Raw genomic sequence first — 17,110 nt, forward strand, 5'->3', positions numbered from 1 at the left:
GTCTAATATGTTCGCTAGCTGTTGTTAGTGTTGTTGCATAGCAACCACCTCGCACTATGTTTCGTGCAGAAGGCAACAGAGGGACTATTTTATTTTGAACATCATTATTTACTAATAAAAACTATTTAAATTAGAGTGTGTATTTTTCTTTCATATTGCCACACTTGGTAACCGTTTTATAAAAGCAATAGCTCACTTCAGGCCGTGATATATGCTCATTATATCACAGCTAAGGGGGTTGTCGACCCTCCGCTTCGCGTCGGGCCGAACCACGCCCCTTAGCTGTGATATAATGAGCATATACCACGGCCTGTCGTGAGCTATTGCTTAAATATACTTAGTTTGCCTTTACATTTTGGAATATAGTGACACAGTATAATACTAGTCCTGCGAAATCTAAAAGAAATACCCTGATCAAAATATAAACGTCAGCACATACTGTAGTTCATAGTGGATAGTACAGTAGACATAATGCAATAAAATAAATGTATATTTCACCATTAATAATTAACATAGTCTCTTTCTCTGTTCTTTTCAGAGACATGGTTGTAACTGGAACAAAATATATATAAACAAACATGCCTAAAAACAAAGGCTAGTGAACAAACATCCCTAACTCTGTACCTTACCTCAGTGCGCCTGATATATTTACCTGGTCTGTGATACTGCAGAGTGGTTTAATGAAAGCCACAGAGAATGAGTAAGGAATACCCACAAAGTATAGAAAAGGGGAGGGGGGGGGGGGGGGGGGGGTGAGGGGATTAATGAGGGATCGCAAGGCTTTGATAATGCTGACGTTTTGAGCTGGCATGTGCCTCCTTAAAGCCCTTTGTTTAGCCTGTATTGCCAGTCGCCATCTGTTATGATTCAGTTGCCAGATTGCCCGGAGCAACATCATCAATCCCCCTCTCAGCTTTTGATCTGTAAAAGTAAAATGCAGCTATTCCTGACTCTGTACAGCAAATCAAAAACCGATATCTGTTCTGACGAATTGCAAAGCCTGTCTACAGCTGAGGGTTCTCTGTTGTCATGTTGGAATCTTCCCACTCCTCAAAGGAAGTAATGACCTGTCCTTGCCTGAGAGCGTCTCCAAAATAGACCGGCACACACATGGAGATAAGGACATCTCAGCCACACTAAGGTTTACGTGACACATTTCACATCATATTTACCACAGTGCAGCAGTGAGTGTGTTGAACAATCAATCAATGGATAACATTTTATTTATATAGCCCAATATCACAAATTAGAAAAAAATTCACAGAGGGCTTCACATTGTTAGCAGCATACAACAACCTCTGTTCTGAGACCCTTGAAACAGACTTGGAAAAACTCCCAAAGAAACCCTATAATAAAAGATCTTGCCCAGGACTGAGAAAAACTAGCAATAGATGTCATGTCCATAAATGAAATGGATAATAAAATGACAAGATAGACAATCCAAATGACCAAAATTATCATGTGAACGATTAAAGAAGGGATGGATCCAGTTTGAAAAATATATAAATAACATGGGCATCAGGCAGGACCACGACTCATGACACAAAGGTAACCTTTAATACTGGCAACCTGCCAGGTGAGAGACACACAAACTCTGGGGAATTACGCCCCGGATGCTGAGTTAGTCTATTGGACATGAGTGTATACAAACAGTCTAAGCCTATAGCAACATACAGTAAAGAGGGGCTGGTTCAAGGTAATATTAATGCTATTAATATCTAATGCATCCGAAGGTTGATCACCTTTTTGACATTCATCTGGTGTTTCTCTCCTCTTTATTTCTTGTCCTCTCACCTTTTCCTTCCTCATTTAATTCTATCCACCCATCCCACTCACCTCTGTGTGTCCCTTTCTGCTGACACATCATCTCCTTCTCCCCCCCCCCAGGCCGAGCCAGTCTGCACGACAAGTCCTCCCTGCGGATAGAGAACGTGCGCTCAGACGACCAGGGCTGGTATGAGTGTAAGGTGCTGATGCTGGAGCAGCAGTACGACACCTTCCACAATGGCAGCTGGGTGCATCTGACCGTCAACGGTAAGTGCCGTTAGCATGCTTTAATCATACTGTTCAAATCAAACAGATGGTGCTGGTGATACAGATATGACTTTACGTCTGTATGTGGACTTTTGTATAATTTTTTTGTTGCACAAGTATATTGAATATGACATTTATTATCATTTGTAGCAGTGGTGTTAAGATGGGCTCCAGACATTTGAAAGGCCTTGTTTAATCAATGCCAACATGCAATGTATAACAGGAAATGTATAGGTCAGTCTTTAAAAATACTATTTGTAACGCACGCAAGACTTGAAATTAGACACATTTAGTAACCTTAGTCATTGAAATGTGTATTTACCAAATTGAAGGACTTCTTATCTGAACCGAAAGGTTTTGAGCAAAAGTATCTGAAAGAACTGGTACCTGCAGATCACTGCTCCTGTAATGACATCACTATGTAACACTCACACTTCTATTGGCTAGGGCTCCAACACATTCTAAGTGATAAGCTAAGGGGCAGGACCAGTGGCGTCGCCTGGCCTGGGCATCCGGGGCTTTAGCCCCGAAAGTTTTTTCTGTAGCCCCGGACAATTCTCCCTCAATAATATAATACATTAACCGTGCTTTACGTGAACCTCATCATGACACAAGAGAGGACGGCAGCACTGTAATTTCCCGTGTTCAGTGAATGCAACAGAGGCATGACACCAGACCAATCAGAGAGTTGCATGGAAATAAACGTGTGTCATTCAAGCTCGGCTCTGTGTGTGGCAATAGCGCATGTGAGAGAGAGAGAGAGAGGGGGAGAGAGGGAGAGAGGGGGAGGGAGAGACCGGTGTCAGCATGGACCGTGTTGTTAGCATCTGGTTAGCTAGCTGCACTAGGACATAAGGAGCTGTTTGTTCCACAACAAGCTGGAGGAGAGTCCTCTCCTCTCAGACTGAGAGACTCAGGTGAGCTAAAGGACTCTCTGAGTGTTTAGATAGTTAACTTTAGTCTAAGTTATCTCAGTGGGTCTCAAACGGTTTGGTCACAAATTATTCAAAAGATTATTTCCGCGGCACACCTTCATATGATCATTATAGTTATTAAAAAAAAGAGAATAAAGGAAAAACAGTTATGAAATACTATATGGCAGTAAAACAAGAATAGAGTTTAAAAAGGGAGTGATTAGTAAAATATCCATAAAGAAAAAGTACATCTGTTTACAGTTCTGCTTCATATGGGTGTTCAGAGAGGTATCCATAGATCTCTTCATTTTGCTCTCAAAGTGCACCAGATTGATGCTTTTAACTTCAATATTTAAAAAACAAATCTTCCCGGGGGAGCATCCCCCCGGACCCCCCACGAGGAGGTGAGCCCCCCACTCATAAAAAATACCACTTTACCCCTGCCTATATGCCGTGAGCTGATTATCGAGCCTTTATTGTAACAGTCGCGGGTGTATTGTGTGTGTGCGTGTGGGGAGTGTTGCAGTAAAAAATGCCACTGTAGTGCCGCCGCCACTGTGGGCTAAGCCCCGAATGTTTTCAGGTCCAGGCGACGCCCCTGGGCAGGACATCTCTAATGGTGCGTTCACACCGGACGCGATGCGATTTTTGGGGGTGGCGCGATTACATGTAAAGTCAATGCAGAGACGCGGACAGACGCAAATCTTTTCAACTCGAGCGTGAAATTCGCCTGACGCGATCTCGCAGTAGCCAATCAGCGGTGAGGATCTCAGCCTGCCGTCAAGGGTGCCGGAAGCGGGGGGGCCAAAGTCGCATCTAAAACGCGATCTGATATAGCTGTGTATATTTTGTTATGTTTGATTGTTATATTCAATCTCATTAGCTACAGGCATTTTTTAAGCTTGTAAAGGGAAGATGACAGCTCTCACTCGCCACTCTGCTGTTCCACAGCGCCGCTTCCCCTCCCTCTGCTGAAATTATGAATGTAAGGCGTATAGTAATCATAGATAACACGGCAGGGTCCGTTACAGTTTGTTTTTATCTGATTTCAAATAAACAAAGTCTTGGCTTTCAGAATATTAAAATTGTTTCGGCAAATTCAGATGATAAATACAACTTTGAAGCTTGTAACGGCATAATTACAAGCGGAGAACGGAGTAACTTAACGTCACTGCAGGCATAACAACATCCGGTGTTTCTCGTGAGTGTTTTCCCCGGGAAACAAACACAATACACACAAATGCAAAAATACACAAACACACACACGTATACACACACACTCGCGGGCTTCCCCCAGACCAGTAATCCAAACGAAAATATCTTCCCTCCGTAGTATTTTGATCATTTGCTCCGCTAATCAATCAGATCGATCCAGAGAAGAGGAAACTTTAAAGGCCTTTTTCTCAAAATGATGACTCTGTAACAGTCATTATATAATGTGACATATTTTGCTTAATATTTGGAGTAGCCTACAACAATCCTTCCTGATATCATTAGAAAGCTAGGAATCTCCTCTTTCCAACAGTGTATACAACTCAAAATGTGTCTTCGGGTCAATGCGACTGATTTCGATGGAGCAGGTCACTTTGCATTAGGTAAAATAAAGCAGGCAGACATAACAGGAAGAATATGTACATTTGAACCCAATCAAATAGGACATTGTCACACCATTCAAATGTATCCATGTAAATTACAACCAATAAAAAAGCTTAGATTTGTTTATTCGTTACGTTGTTTACTTTATTTGTTACGTTGTTCTGTGTGTGTCAGCCGTTAACCTAGATAGAAAGAATATATACACTTGCAAACACGTCAGAAGAACCAGCGCAGAAGAAAACTAAATACGGTCAATCTAAACTTAAATTAACAACTGGAAGGTCACATCCCTGACATCCACGTCTCCGGAGCCTGGACCTTCATCAATCATAGAAACAGCGAAGCCAGATGAACCCAAAAGCAGCAGCTCTGCGGCCGCAGAGACTGTCAAAACCGCCGCCACATAATAAAAAAAAAATGCAGATTTGCTGCTGTCAAACGGCTTGTAACTTTCTCAAAATGTGGAGATGATAGCTTTGTTAATACCGGAGTTAATAACTGGAAAAGTGCCCAAGCCTCCTGGACAGCCACGAAAAGTCTCATTTCCACAGAGAGTGTATTAAAAAAAAGTGCGCTTTCTTCAGGAGAGCAATTTCCAAAATAACTCGTAGCTGAGAAAAACCCCACTCTGAAAAGCTTCATGCTCACCGGGAAATATGCATCATGAGACAATTAATTAACTTATAAATCTAATGTATCGGGAGTCTCTCACCACTATATTAACTGAAATTTAAAAGCAATGCAAAACATGCAGTTATTGTGCTTCCAGCAAACATCCACTGATAAACTGCGATGTTAACAACCTCATGATAACCTCATATTTTTTTAACTTAGGATCTACCTGTGTTTAGTCTAAAAAAGGTAAATGTGTGCATTTTATTATAAAGGTGTGTATATTTACAGACTGTTGCAAAAACTAAGAAGCTTATAAACATCAGGTTTAAAACTAAAAGAGCTTTACAAAAAAGTAACACAATTAGAGATGTTTGGAGTTTTATTTTAGTTATTAATTTACATTTTTTGTCAAAGAGATGCTGATTTGATACCGTTGATACAGTTACGGCATTTCCTGTTTCTGCCGGAGAGAGGGGAGTTTGTCCCAAAGTTTGCCGCTGTATCTACTCCCTCCATCTGACAGGAGGGAGCCTCATGTGTCACTCCACGGAGTTCACTCCGTCACGGAGGGGGAGTGTGTAGGGTGTAGGGCGTGGTTTGGGATTGGGCCATACACACGCACTTTTTTGGCCCCCCCACTTCTAAAATGAATCCGGCGCGCCTGCCTGCCGTCACTGACGTTGAATCAGAAAACCAAAACATCAGCCGTTAGCTGTTAGCACACAGAGCTCACAGCTCCTCATATCTGTTCAGAAACTGGACAAAAGTGAAACAAGTACAAACCACAGACTGTCTGTGTCATGGCGAATACAGTCGCTGGTTTATTAGTGGAATGCTGTGCCACAGCATTCCACTATAGTTCTTCAAATCTTTAATCATCTTCTTCTTCTTATTATTATTATTATTTCATCCAACATTTTGCCGTCGAATAACTTCAGCCTACTTTCAGCTACAGAAACCATTCAAATATCAAAATGTTCAGCCTTTTCAGCACATGATGGGAAACTTTCAACTTTTGAAAATATGTTATACCTTTTGAAATATTCAGCTTTTTAAACTCTTTTTTTAACATGTAACTCAATTGGAGGAACCTTCAAATCCTCTTTTAACTACACCATGCTCCGAATGCTACTCCTTCCACATACTTTCAGCTAGAGACTTCATTCCAACTTTAAAACGGTCACAAGACCTTCAGCTATTAAACGTATTCTTCAGACTTTTGATATTTTTTTACACTTTTTGAGATATTTAACTTAGTTTGGAGCTTGGTAAAGAGGCCTTCTTCAGATTCTAACATTAGTGTGTATAGAGTGCCACAGTGACTTTTATAATTTTCTAATCATAAATCTATCGATTAGATTTATGATTCGAAAATTATAAAAGTAGGGTAGACATGTGGATATTATCCGGCTGAACAAAACGTGATCTGTCTCTTCAATTTGTGTCAACCACAGACCTTATTTCGAGCTATTTTCCAAAATCCTATGGAGAAATTGCATTGGTTTTTGTCGAAGGAACCGGAAGGAGTTTACTTCCGGGTTGTAGGACGCGTCACTGTGGCACTCTATTGCGCAGCTCGTTAAGGCTCAGAGTGCGTGATGTCACACCTAGAGTGGAGGAGAGCTTGAAATTCGCCTTACTTTTTTTTTTTAAACTGCCATAATTCCCAAACCCTACACTCCTTGGACATAATTGTATGCTTGAATTGTAGGAAAACCTCTCTTACGTTGAAAAATAAAGAAAGATTAATTTTATTTTTTTATTTTTTTATTTAGCCTTTATTTATACAGGTGTAAAATCTCATTGAGACACAAGGTCTCATTTTCAAGAGAGACCTGTCAGTGGTAACACTACCACACAAAGTTACAGACAGACAGGACACTAAACACAGAGGCAACACTAAAATACAACATCGTAAAAAAAGTAGTCATTGAAATCCATATACAGTAGTCTGATATAGCAGGTGCAAACACCCACAGATGATTTCTCCAGCTTTTTTAAAATTAGTTTAAAATCCGTGATGGGTATCAAACTGGTCAGCTTAAGTTCCTGCTGAAGTGTGTTCCAGGTCGAGGGGGCAGAGTATGATATGGCTTTTTTCCCAAGCACCGTGCGTACTGAGGGGACGGACAGAGTGATGTAATTTTGAAATCGTAGGCTATAGCTGTACTGTTTGTGTGATATGTAAGTGGATATGTAGAGGGGCAGCAGTCCAAGCATAGCGGTATAGATGAGTTTGTACCAGTGCAGTGATCTGCACATTGATAATGATGTCCAGTTGACTAAAGAGTACAGCGTGCAATGGTGTGTGAGGGGTTTACAGTTGGTTATGAACCTCAGAGCCCCATGGTAGACAGCGTCCAGCAGATGAAGGGAGTGAGCTGAGGCGTTCATGTACACAACATCCCCGTAGTCCAAGAGCGGCAAAAATGTGGCAGCTACAAGCCGTTTCCTCGCACAGAAGCACAGAAGCAGGCCTTATTTCTAAAAAAGAATCCCAGTTTTAATTTCAATTTCCTTAAGAGATTGTCAATATGTGGTTTGAAGCAGAGATTTTCATCTGTAATTATTCATCACCATGGGATCACCACCTTTCAATAAGGGGAGAACATTTGCAGTTTTCCAAACATCTGGAATGACATTGTTTGTTATAGAAAGATTAAAAACATGACACAGTGGTTTGGCTATAATATCTGCAGCTAGCCGTAAGAAATAAGGGGGGAGATCGTCCGGGCCTGCTGATTTTTTGGGGTCTAGGCCCTTTAGAGCCTTACAAACCTCCCCAACATTGAAGGGGTTGAAGGAGAAAGCGTGGCTACTGGAGGCATGACTATTGGTGATGGAGGGAGATGATTTACCAAAAGATACTGTGTCAAACAAGGAACTGGAGGCAATAAAATGTTTATTAAAACAATTAAGCATCTCTGTCTTATTTGACACAGGGGTGGAGTCAACAACAATGTTTGGAGGCAGCTCTAAGGAGCGAGAGCTGGCAGAGAGGGATTTTATGGCATGCCAAAATCTCCTAGGATCGTTTAAACTGTCTGTGGTCTGGGATAAGTAAAAATCGCTTTTGGCTTTTTTAATGGAAGCAGTACAGCGATTACGCAGTTGACGAAAAAGAAGCCAGTCAGCCTCAGAGCCTGTCCTCCTCGCAGCAGCCCAAAGGAGATTGCTCTTGCGGGGGCTGCCAGATCAGAAGTGAACCAGGGGGTATAACGGCCCTTCACCCTGAACCGGCGAAACGGAGCATGTTTATCTAAAAAATAACTAAAACTGTCATAAAAATACTTCTAAGCATGGTCAACATCACCAATCAATAAAATACGATCCCATTTAAAATGAACTAAGTCATGAAGAAAGGCTTGCTTGCTCTATAAAGTGCTTAACATTTCTTTTCAGAACAACACAGGGTTTAGTACGGGGGATTTTGGTATCCCTAATAGCACCAACTAGACAATGATCACTTAGGTCATTAGCAAAGACCCCGGTTGCAGTATATTTATGGGGTTGATTAGTAATTAAAAGATCGATAAGAGATGATTTTTTTAGACACCTGGTGTTAAGACGAGTAGGACTTTCAATTACTTGTGTAAAATTTAGAGACATACAATGAGCTTTAAAATCATCAGACACTAGTGAAAGCCAGTCCCAGTTAAAATCACCAGGATGATTTCCTTAAACTGTAGTTGAGATAAAAGCTGCATTAGCGAGGATAATGTGTCGTTTGTAGCAGAAGGGGGCCTATAGCAACCAACAACAGTTAAAAACTGACCACCAGATAAATCAATCTTTAGTGCTAAGATTTCAAACTGCTTAACAGCAGATTTGGAGAAGATGACCTGTGCAGCAAGATTATGTTTTACGTAAATCGCCATGCCACCACCTTTCCTGGGGCGGTCCGAACGATAAATATTGAAGCCGTCAATTCCGACATCTTTATCCAATATTTTCTTTGAAAGCCAAGTCTCAGAAACAATAATTAGATCAGCTCCAGTTGACTCTGACCAAATTCGCAACATATCCATTTTGGGAAGCAAGCTGCGAGCATTTACATGGATGATGTGTAACCCAGACAAGTTCTTAAAGTCCGTTGGGGTATTACATGCCATTAAAGGACCAGGATTAGGCTGAATACCAGACAGAAGTAGAAGCAACATGATTAAGCACTTCTGCTTAAATTTCGTTATAGTCGGGAGACTAGAAGAGTTAGAAGAAGAATACTGGCAAAGGGCATCTGTAGGGTTTCCCACGGTGAAGGCCCCAGGAAAACAACAGATCTTGCGAACCCAGGGGCAGTAATTCCAATGAGAAACATTTCCAAAACTAATCACATGCGACAACCATCCATTATGTTCATGGCCCAGTGTGGATGTCACACCATCTGTGGTAACCAGCCGCGGGCGTAAGGAGTCTGGGTTGCCGATAGCATAGCCGCTAAAACTCCATGCCACGACAAGGCAGAGGAACACAGGAAAATACGCCATCGTAATAGCCAGAGGGGAAGAGCGGGGCAAGATCCACTCAGCAGGTAAGCATAGGCCTACCCGATCCGCCAATGGAAGCCCGTCCTGGATAGACGGGGCCCGGACTACTGGCTTTGCAGGGCTCGGCGCCGGCGATGACAGTTGGCAGTAGCCTCCCCACGAGCGAAGCCCACTCTGTGTTGCTAGTGAGTTAAACGGGGCTCGGTCCTCCGCAAGAAAACACACCGGGCCTTGGTCCGGAGAAGAAGATCAATCTTGGGGGATATGACCGGACAGTGCTCCTGTCCTGGTGTTCAGGTATGGATGCTTAATTCTTTTAATTAAGCAAAAAAATTAAACAAAATGCCTCTTGAGGGCATGAAGTGACAAAAACTTTCAACATGTCTCCATTAAGGCCCATTGTAAATTCAGCCTGATCTTTTGTCAGAGCAGCAGCTGCAAACCTTTAGTAAATTTGCCAATAATGCCACATTATTGACCCGAAAGTACACAAACAGCAGACTCAGACGCTCGCCAGGGTGTTGACATGCTGCATGCGTTAACATTTTACCGATATCAGCTACTGTTTTTAAACTATAGTTAGAAATGTAAGAGGTTTATCTCTAATTCAGATCAATGGAAAGGCTCTCCTTTCACTGCACATCTCCATGGTAACCTTTGATCTCTGCACACAGGTGTTTGATAACGTCGTCACCATGGTAACCTTTGATCTCTGGGCTTACTCACACAGGTGTTTGATAACGTCGTCACCTCAAACACAAGCACACTTACTGTCTCAGCCTATTATTTTCTGTCTGATGGAGACTTCATACTGACTTCAACATGTTCCACATATTTTATACATTATTGGTGACGTATGGTTTTTGTTCAAAAGTTTGCAGTTAAAATATTCTGCTGCTTTTCAAAGCGTTTTTACTTTCTTTTCTCTTCTTAATACACATTCATTCACTACTACTTACATTTAATATTTAACTCCTTCAGCCTACTTTCAGCTACAGAAACCATTAAACTATTACATTATTCAGCTATTTCAGGACATTGAGGCTATACATTTAGTTGTTAATACCTTTTTTAACCCTTTTCTTTGAAATATTAAGCTTCTTCACTATTTTTCCTACTCTTCCAGTTTAACAACAAATGTACACAGTTTACAGCATTCACACGCATTTTCAGCAGGAAATGCATTTTCTAGTTTATGTCTGTAGGCCGTTGTTGTGAGTGTGGACAGAGCATATACAACGTTAGCTTAGCCTGATCGATCCGATCTCCATTCAGAAAACACGCAATTTAAAAGGTGTTTCGCCTGCCGTCTTGTCTGCAGACTTGTCAAAGCATTACTTCATGGTTGTTCCTAACCGGTATCAGTATGTTGTTACTTCGGCATCATTTTGAAACGTGTATTACAGTTAAATCACGGTAAAATATGTTCATTTTGTTGTAGTTGTAGCCCCCTTGCCGGCGAGTCTTGTTTGAATGATGCGAGTAAACACAGCTGACAGCCGCGGTGAAACTGGAGCGTTTAGAGCAGTGTTTCTCAAACTTTTTCATACCAAGGACCACTTAACCAATAAAAAAAACACACGCGGACCACCTAACTCCACAAATATCCAAAATCACATCGTTTTTCTAGAACAGATTACAAATCGCCTGAAAATGGTACAAACAAGTGGCAACATGTGTGATGAAGATCCCATGTCATAATTCCATTGTTGAGGTATACTAAAATAGATTTATACTGTGCAATTTTCCAAACTCACATTGGTTTCTCATACAGCATCTCTGTAAACTATGTGTATTCACCGGTATTCACTCTCTGTCCTAAACGGCTTGTTGGAGCTCCTGCCCCCCCTCCCTGTGAGCCCAGTGTGCTCTGATTGGTCGCGACGTTGAGAGGCTCGTTGCTGCTTGCGAGCTGCTGCAAGGAGCAGACAGGCTTCCTTGTCGGCGATACAGCGAGAACAAGCGAAACTCATCCTGAGCACACACAAACACTCACAGCCAAAGTAAAAACAATACGTGTGGCTTGATATTGAGTAAGAAAAAGGTTTATAACGCTGTGAGCATGGGTCTGCGGAGAGCATTTCTCCGCGATCCCAACGTAGTAGCCCGAAAAACGTTTACCCATTTAAACAGTCGTGGTAGATACCTTGTTTGTTTTAAACATCATAAATACACAAACAACAATGAATACTTACAGGTTGTGTACCCGAATCTCCCGCTGGTCCAAACAAAGTAGGAACAGCATCGTTCTTCAGTGCCCTACGCTGTACATATCCGGCATGAATCGCTGAAAGGTTTGGAAAGCTTTGTTTCGTGAAAGGCTGGCAGAGGGTGTGCCCTCTGGGTATCCCCACGTCAGAGTACCCAGGAAGTAAACAATGCAAAATGAGAAATCTCCAACGAGGCGTTTTGGGGAGGTCTTCTCTGTGTTAGAGTTTTACTCCCTACAGGGTGTACTTTGAGGGTTTTTGACTCTGCAGACCGTTTACATGCATAAAAACCTTCACACAAGGGGACGGGTAATAACCGGAAAAGCATGACATGGGACCTTTAAGCTCGCTCCATTGCGGAGATATTCCCGCGAGAGTGCGAAAAACTTACATTTATTTATTTATTTCAAATGTGAAATTTTACCATTATACTCACGGACCACTAGGGGGCGCTCACGGACCACCAGTGGTCCGCGGACCACACTTTGAGAAGCACTGGTTTAGAGCGATGCGATAAGAGCGATTAGAGCGAAGCGAATATTCGCATCGCGTCCGGTCTGAACGCACCATTAGCTGTGGACCAATCACAACAGTGCCGGCCAGCTAACCAATCCGAGCAGACTGGGCTCTGGTTTCAGACAGAGGGTGAAAAGAGGTGCTGCAGCACAGGCAGTATGAGAAAAAAAAGAGCTTTTTGAACATTAAAGCATGGAGACATGTCACAGTAGAGACACTAAATACAAATGTGAAAATTAGCATAATATGTCCTCTTTAATAATTAATTCATCTTTCCATTATTTATCCAATTTACTTGTATAATGTGTTCTGCTATTAGTATAATTATCTTAATCTCTTAACTAGGGATTGAGATGCAGACCATGATACACAACAGCTGTTGTTCAAGTCCAGCCGAGATAAGGACAAGGTCAAAGGTTAGGTCCCCATAGTGAGAAGTCCAAAGTGTTGTTGACACTGATTATCGCTCATTGTTTGTGGTGTCTCACTGGCCTCATGGTGGCTGTGTCATGACTAGAAGGTTGATAAAGTTGTCCCAGTTACATTTCCTGAATCATTTTCTGAAATGGTCTCTGGAGAGGAACCCCAGACAAACACCTGAGTACAGAGAAGTAACACACACACTTGTGTCAACACTCACGGGACTCAGTCACAGAAACTCTGCATATTTTTCCTTCACTTGGTAGCTCAAGCATTCATCGAGACAAATCAGACAGCATATGATGACTCCAGTTGCTGTGGTAACAGATACACTAAATAGGGTCCTTTAAACCCCCCCCCCCTCCATGTGTTCACGGCACATTAGCTCAGTTTCATCAGTGTTGTGTTTACTTGGCCTTGCCTCTTCCCTCTCTCCCAGAAGTGTTTAAAGGCCTCCGGCGTCCTCCTCTGCCTCTTCTCTGTTTCTGTCCGTCACTCCTCGGCTGTCCTTTAGTGTTGTGTTGACACGGCAGACATAAGCCACAACACTTTTATCAGCTGTAGTAAGTCAGACTGTCAGTGCTGTTGTACAAAACACAGCTCACTTACTCATTCTACAATACTGTGATAATCCTTGTTAAGAGGTGGACCAAAAAAGGAAAACATTTTACGTTGACTCTGATGAAACTATCATTTGAATGGACTTATTTGGAAATGGCGCACCATAAAAACATATCAATGAATGTATGAATATAATCAACTAGTTATTAAGTGCAGGCTCACATTATGAGTCTAGTTTTGAAACATGATTCCACTGCAAAAACAGGATGTAGTGTACCTCTTACTGTAATCACTTAGATCCTCCCTAAAGGCTTTTGATGATTAGCAAATGTGTTTAATTGAGCAGCTAGTCTAGACATTAAAGACACCATTGTGTTTGTGTCTAGTCATTCACTAAGATGAAAAGTTATATGAAGGAAATAGCCAGTACTGTATGTGGGGTCAACATGAAAAGAAGCATATATTATACCAATATAACCAAAAGCTACCTTGGTTTTGACCTTGGTCCTGTCGTGTGTTATATATGTTTGTGTGCCTGTAAATGGTCAAAGAGGACATATAGCCCACAGGCAAAAAAGGTTCTACGCCGTTAGTTACAAAATAGGCTTATTTCAAAATAATATGAATAGTATCGAATGTGCTATATAAAGCTTCCTTGAGACTCACTGGATTTTTTCTGTATGAGAGGTCAGTCCCCCCCCTTCAAACTGGCTGTACATTGAAGGGCATTGTTACTTCATGAGCCTAAATTTGAACTCATTGGCCAATTCCGATATATAATCATGAACGATTCGATTATTATGGAGTCATGAGGCGCGTTCACACCAAGTACTTTGCCGTATTTAGTGCCGGCACTCAGTGCCCCAGCACTTATTACCCCAGGGCATTTAGTACAGATCGCGTTCACACCGGAGTACTTTTCCCTGAGGGAAGATTACGCAAATGAGCCGCTGACGTCACTTCCTCTTCTTCTGCTTTGGGTTTACTGGCAGGCCGCAAACAACTTCACGGCGTATACTGCCACCCGGAGTCCCCGGCCGGAAGTCCCCGGAGTTGGGGACTGGCTTCAGTAGAAGCTGCTGGGACTCCCAGCAGCTTCTACTGAAGCCTTCCGAGTAAATCGCCAGAACGCCGACACCTCCTCATCTCCACCGCTCCCATGTTTTATTTTGTGTTGCCATAAGTTAGTCTCTCCGCGTTTGTGCGCTGGGCGAATGCTAATGCTAATAATGCTAATGCCAGGATAATGAAATGGCGGCTCTACAAAACATTTCAGAGTTGTACGGGGCGTGGTTTGCAATTCGCCCAGCCAATCAGAACTGGGGCACTTTTTTCCCCCAGGAAAGTAACATCTCTCAGCAGGCACTAAAAATGGGGGTAAAAGTTCCTGAGATTAAGTGCTCTTTTTGGTGTGAACGCGACATAAGGGGTACTAACGGAACTAAACGCGAAAAGTACGGTGAAAAGTACTCCGGTGTGAACGCGGCTATGGAGTCATGATTTGATTCGCTTTTGTTCCTAATTTTGCAAGAATTTAAGGCGAGACACTACAGGTGAATAGGGTACCTTTTTTTAACTTAAAGATATCAGCTAGACATTTCTCCAGTTAATTACTTACATTAAGACAATTGTTTTTTGTATTACAAGTTTTATGAAATAACATGTTTAAATATGCAAATGAGCCATAATCTCATTAAATATGCGCATATTTTAATACATTTCAGGAACACAATTCTGAACATTGGATAAAGTCAGGTTCAAAATTCTTGTTTCATTTTGTAGTCATGTTAGAATCTAAAGTTTTTACAGAAGGGATCTCTTTTTATCAGAAAATACTGTCAACAGCCCTAAAATATCAATTTTCGCCATGTTTTTAGGTATAAAATGTTATATAATTCAGGCTATGAATGATATATGAACAAACCCTTCAGTAAAGACCTTCAGAATATTGATAGGAATATAACTGGAAGGTTTGGTGTATGTACGTGCTACTGAAGTGGACATTTCCCACTCAGAATAGGAGAAAAAACTCATTTTGAGAAAAAGACCTTTAAAGATTGCTGTGAGGCGCTAGCTAAACCCTCCTGTTCTTTGGATGACAGCTTGCGCCTCAACGCACACCATGAAGGTATTTCATGTTCGGGGTCATTTGTTTTTTGTCTAACCTTGCTTCGTGCAAGTGACAATTGTTGTCATCTTCTCTGCGAACGTTTTTTCCGCTGTTCTTTTGCCATTTTGAGATTTACATTTCCAGCGGAAAGCTAAACCAGGATGTGTTTTAGCACACCACGTGACGCATCTGAACGAATCACGTTGTCAGAAATTGACCCCAGCCAATGAGATTTGTTTTTTTGGTTTAAGACCCCTTTGTACTTTCACAATTGGTTGCTGATAAAAAGGAAATGACCATATTTGGATCCGATGAGATTGTGCAGGAGAGACGGTGGGTGTTTCTCAATGTCGAGGACGCTTCCTTGGTAAAACATGTCTTCCGAGTCAGTGGGTGTTTCTCAATGTCGAGGAAGGCTCCTCCAGAGCCACTATTTCAAGGATGCTACGTCATCTAATCCCGCCGAAGGACTGTTCCAATGTCCAGGATCCTAGGAATTCTACCGAGGACTGAATCCTTCGTTGCGGGAAATTTCGAGGATGCACCAGTGTATCCTCCGCGGTCTTAAAATCCCCACAATGCTTTGCACACGGACCAATTTCCAAAATCTTTGGCGGAAAATGTAAGGCGGGGCCTCTCATATGACGCACACCTGCAAACTTGCTAGCCTGTTCCATGCTTCGTTCAAAGCTTTGTGGGGATTTTAAGACCGCGGAGGATACACTGATGCATCCTCGAAATTTCCCGCAACGAAGGATTCAGTCCTCGGTAGAATTCCAAGGATCCTGGATATTGGAACAGTCCTTCGGCGGGATTCGATGACGTAGCATCCTTGAAATAGTGGCTCTGGAGGAGCCTTCCTCGACATTGAGAAACACCCGGAGCTTTCCAACGATATCTCTGATGACATGGTGCAAACAGCGGTCGCGGTACTTTATGTTACGTTAGAATGCTAACTTTTGGTGAATTTAGGAGAAACCTACAGACGCAAATAGACAAACTATAGTAAAATAAACACCTAAATGTGTATTTTGTACGTTTTCCTTCCAAAAGCCTGAAAAAAAACATGTTATGGAATCAAAATAGCACAAAATCTCAAAATTGACCATTGCATGAAAAACGATGTTTTTGCCTGCCGTGTCTCGCCTTAAGACGAAAAGGGACCTTTATCTTTCACCTTGGTCCAAAATGTAACTTTAATTTGTACAGGTCCTCAGGGTTTGACTGAGCATGTACCTGCACTTTTTCTGATCATATGTATAATTGCGAAAATGAATTATCCAGCCTCAAGAGCTCCATTTGCAATGAAGTGTAAAATCGAGCTGAAAGAAGCTGTAAAAAATCCTTTATGCCTACTTTTCACTGGGTTCAATGTTAATATATTATGAGATGTCACCAACAGTAGATAATTCCACATAAACGGTACATCCTCATGCTAATATTTTTTAGAATTGCGGTGACAAATCTTGAAGGATCACGCCCTGCTCCATACCCCTGCTGCATTGCTATTTATAGAGCCTATTTGCAATCCACCTCTCACTATCACAGTCAAACATCAGTGGTTGTCGGTGATTACTCTGAGCACTTTAGCTGTCAGCCTCGGTGGCATTGAAGAAGTAAGCGATGCATATAGATTCCGTGTGAGAT

At 41.9% G+C, this 17,110-nt stretch overlaps 1 protein-coding gene across 3 annotated transcripts in view; it reads left to right on the forward strand.

The window, feature by feature from the left end:
* igsf9bb (immunoglobulin superfamily, member 9Bb) overlaps positions 1–17,110 on the forward strand; it is a 118,285-nt gene that overhangs the window by 44,020 nt on the left and 57,155 nt on the right. For all 3 annotated transcript variants that reach the window (XM_034151659.1, XM_034151667.1, XM_034151673.1), the window contains exon 3: positions 1,888–2,034. In XM_034151659.1, coding sequence (XP_034007550.1) covers positions 1,888–2,034 — 147 coding nt within the window. The remainder of the gene's footprint in view (positions 1–1,887; positions 2,035–17,110) is intronic.

The sequence above is a fragment of the Trematomus bernacchii genome, unplaced genomic scaffold (assembly GCF_902827165.1).
Source record: "Trematomus bernacchii unplaced genomic scaffold, fTreBer1.1, whole genome shotgun sequence".
Classification (NCBI taxonomy): domain Eukaryota; kingdom Metazoa; phylum Chordata; class Actinopteri; order Perciformes; family Nototheniidae; genus Trematomus; species Trematomus bernacchii.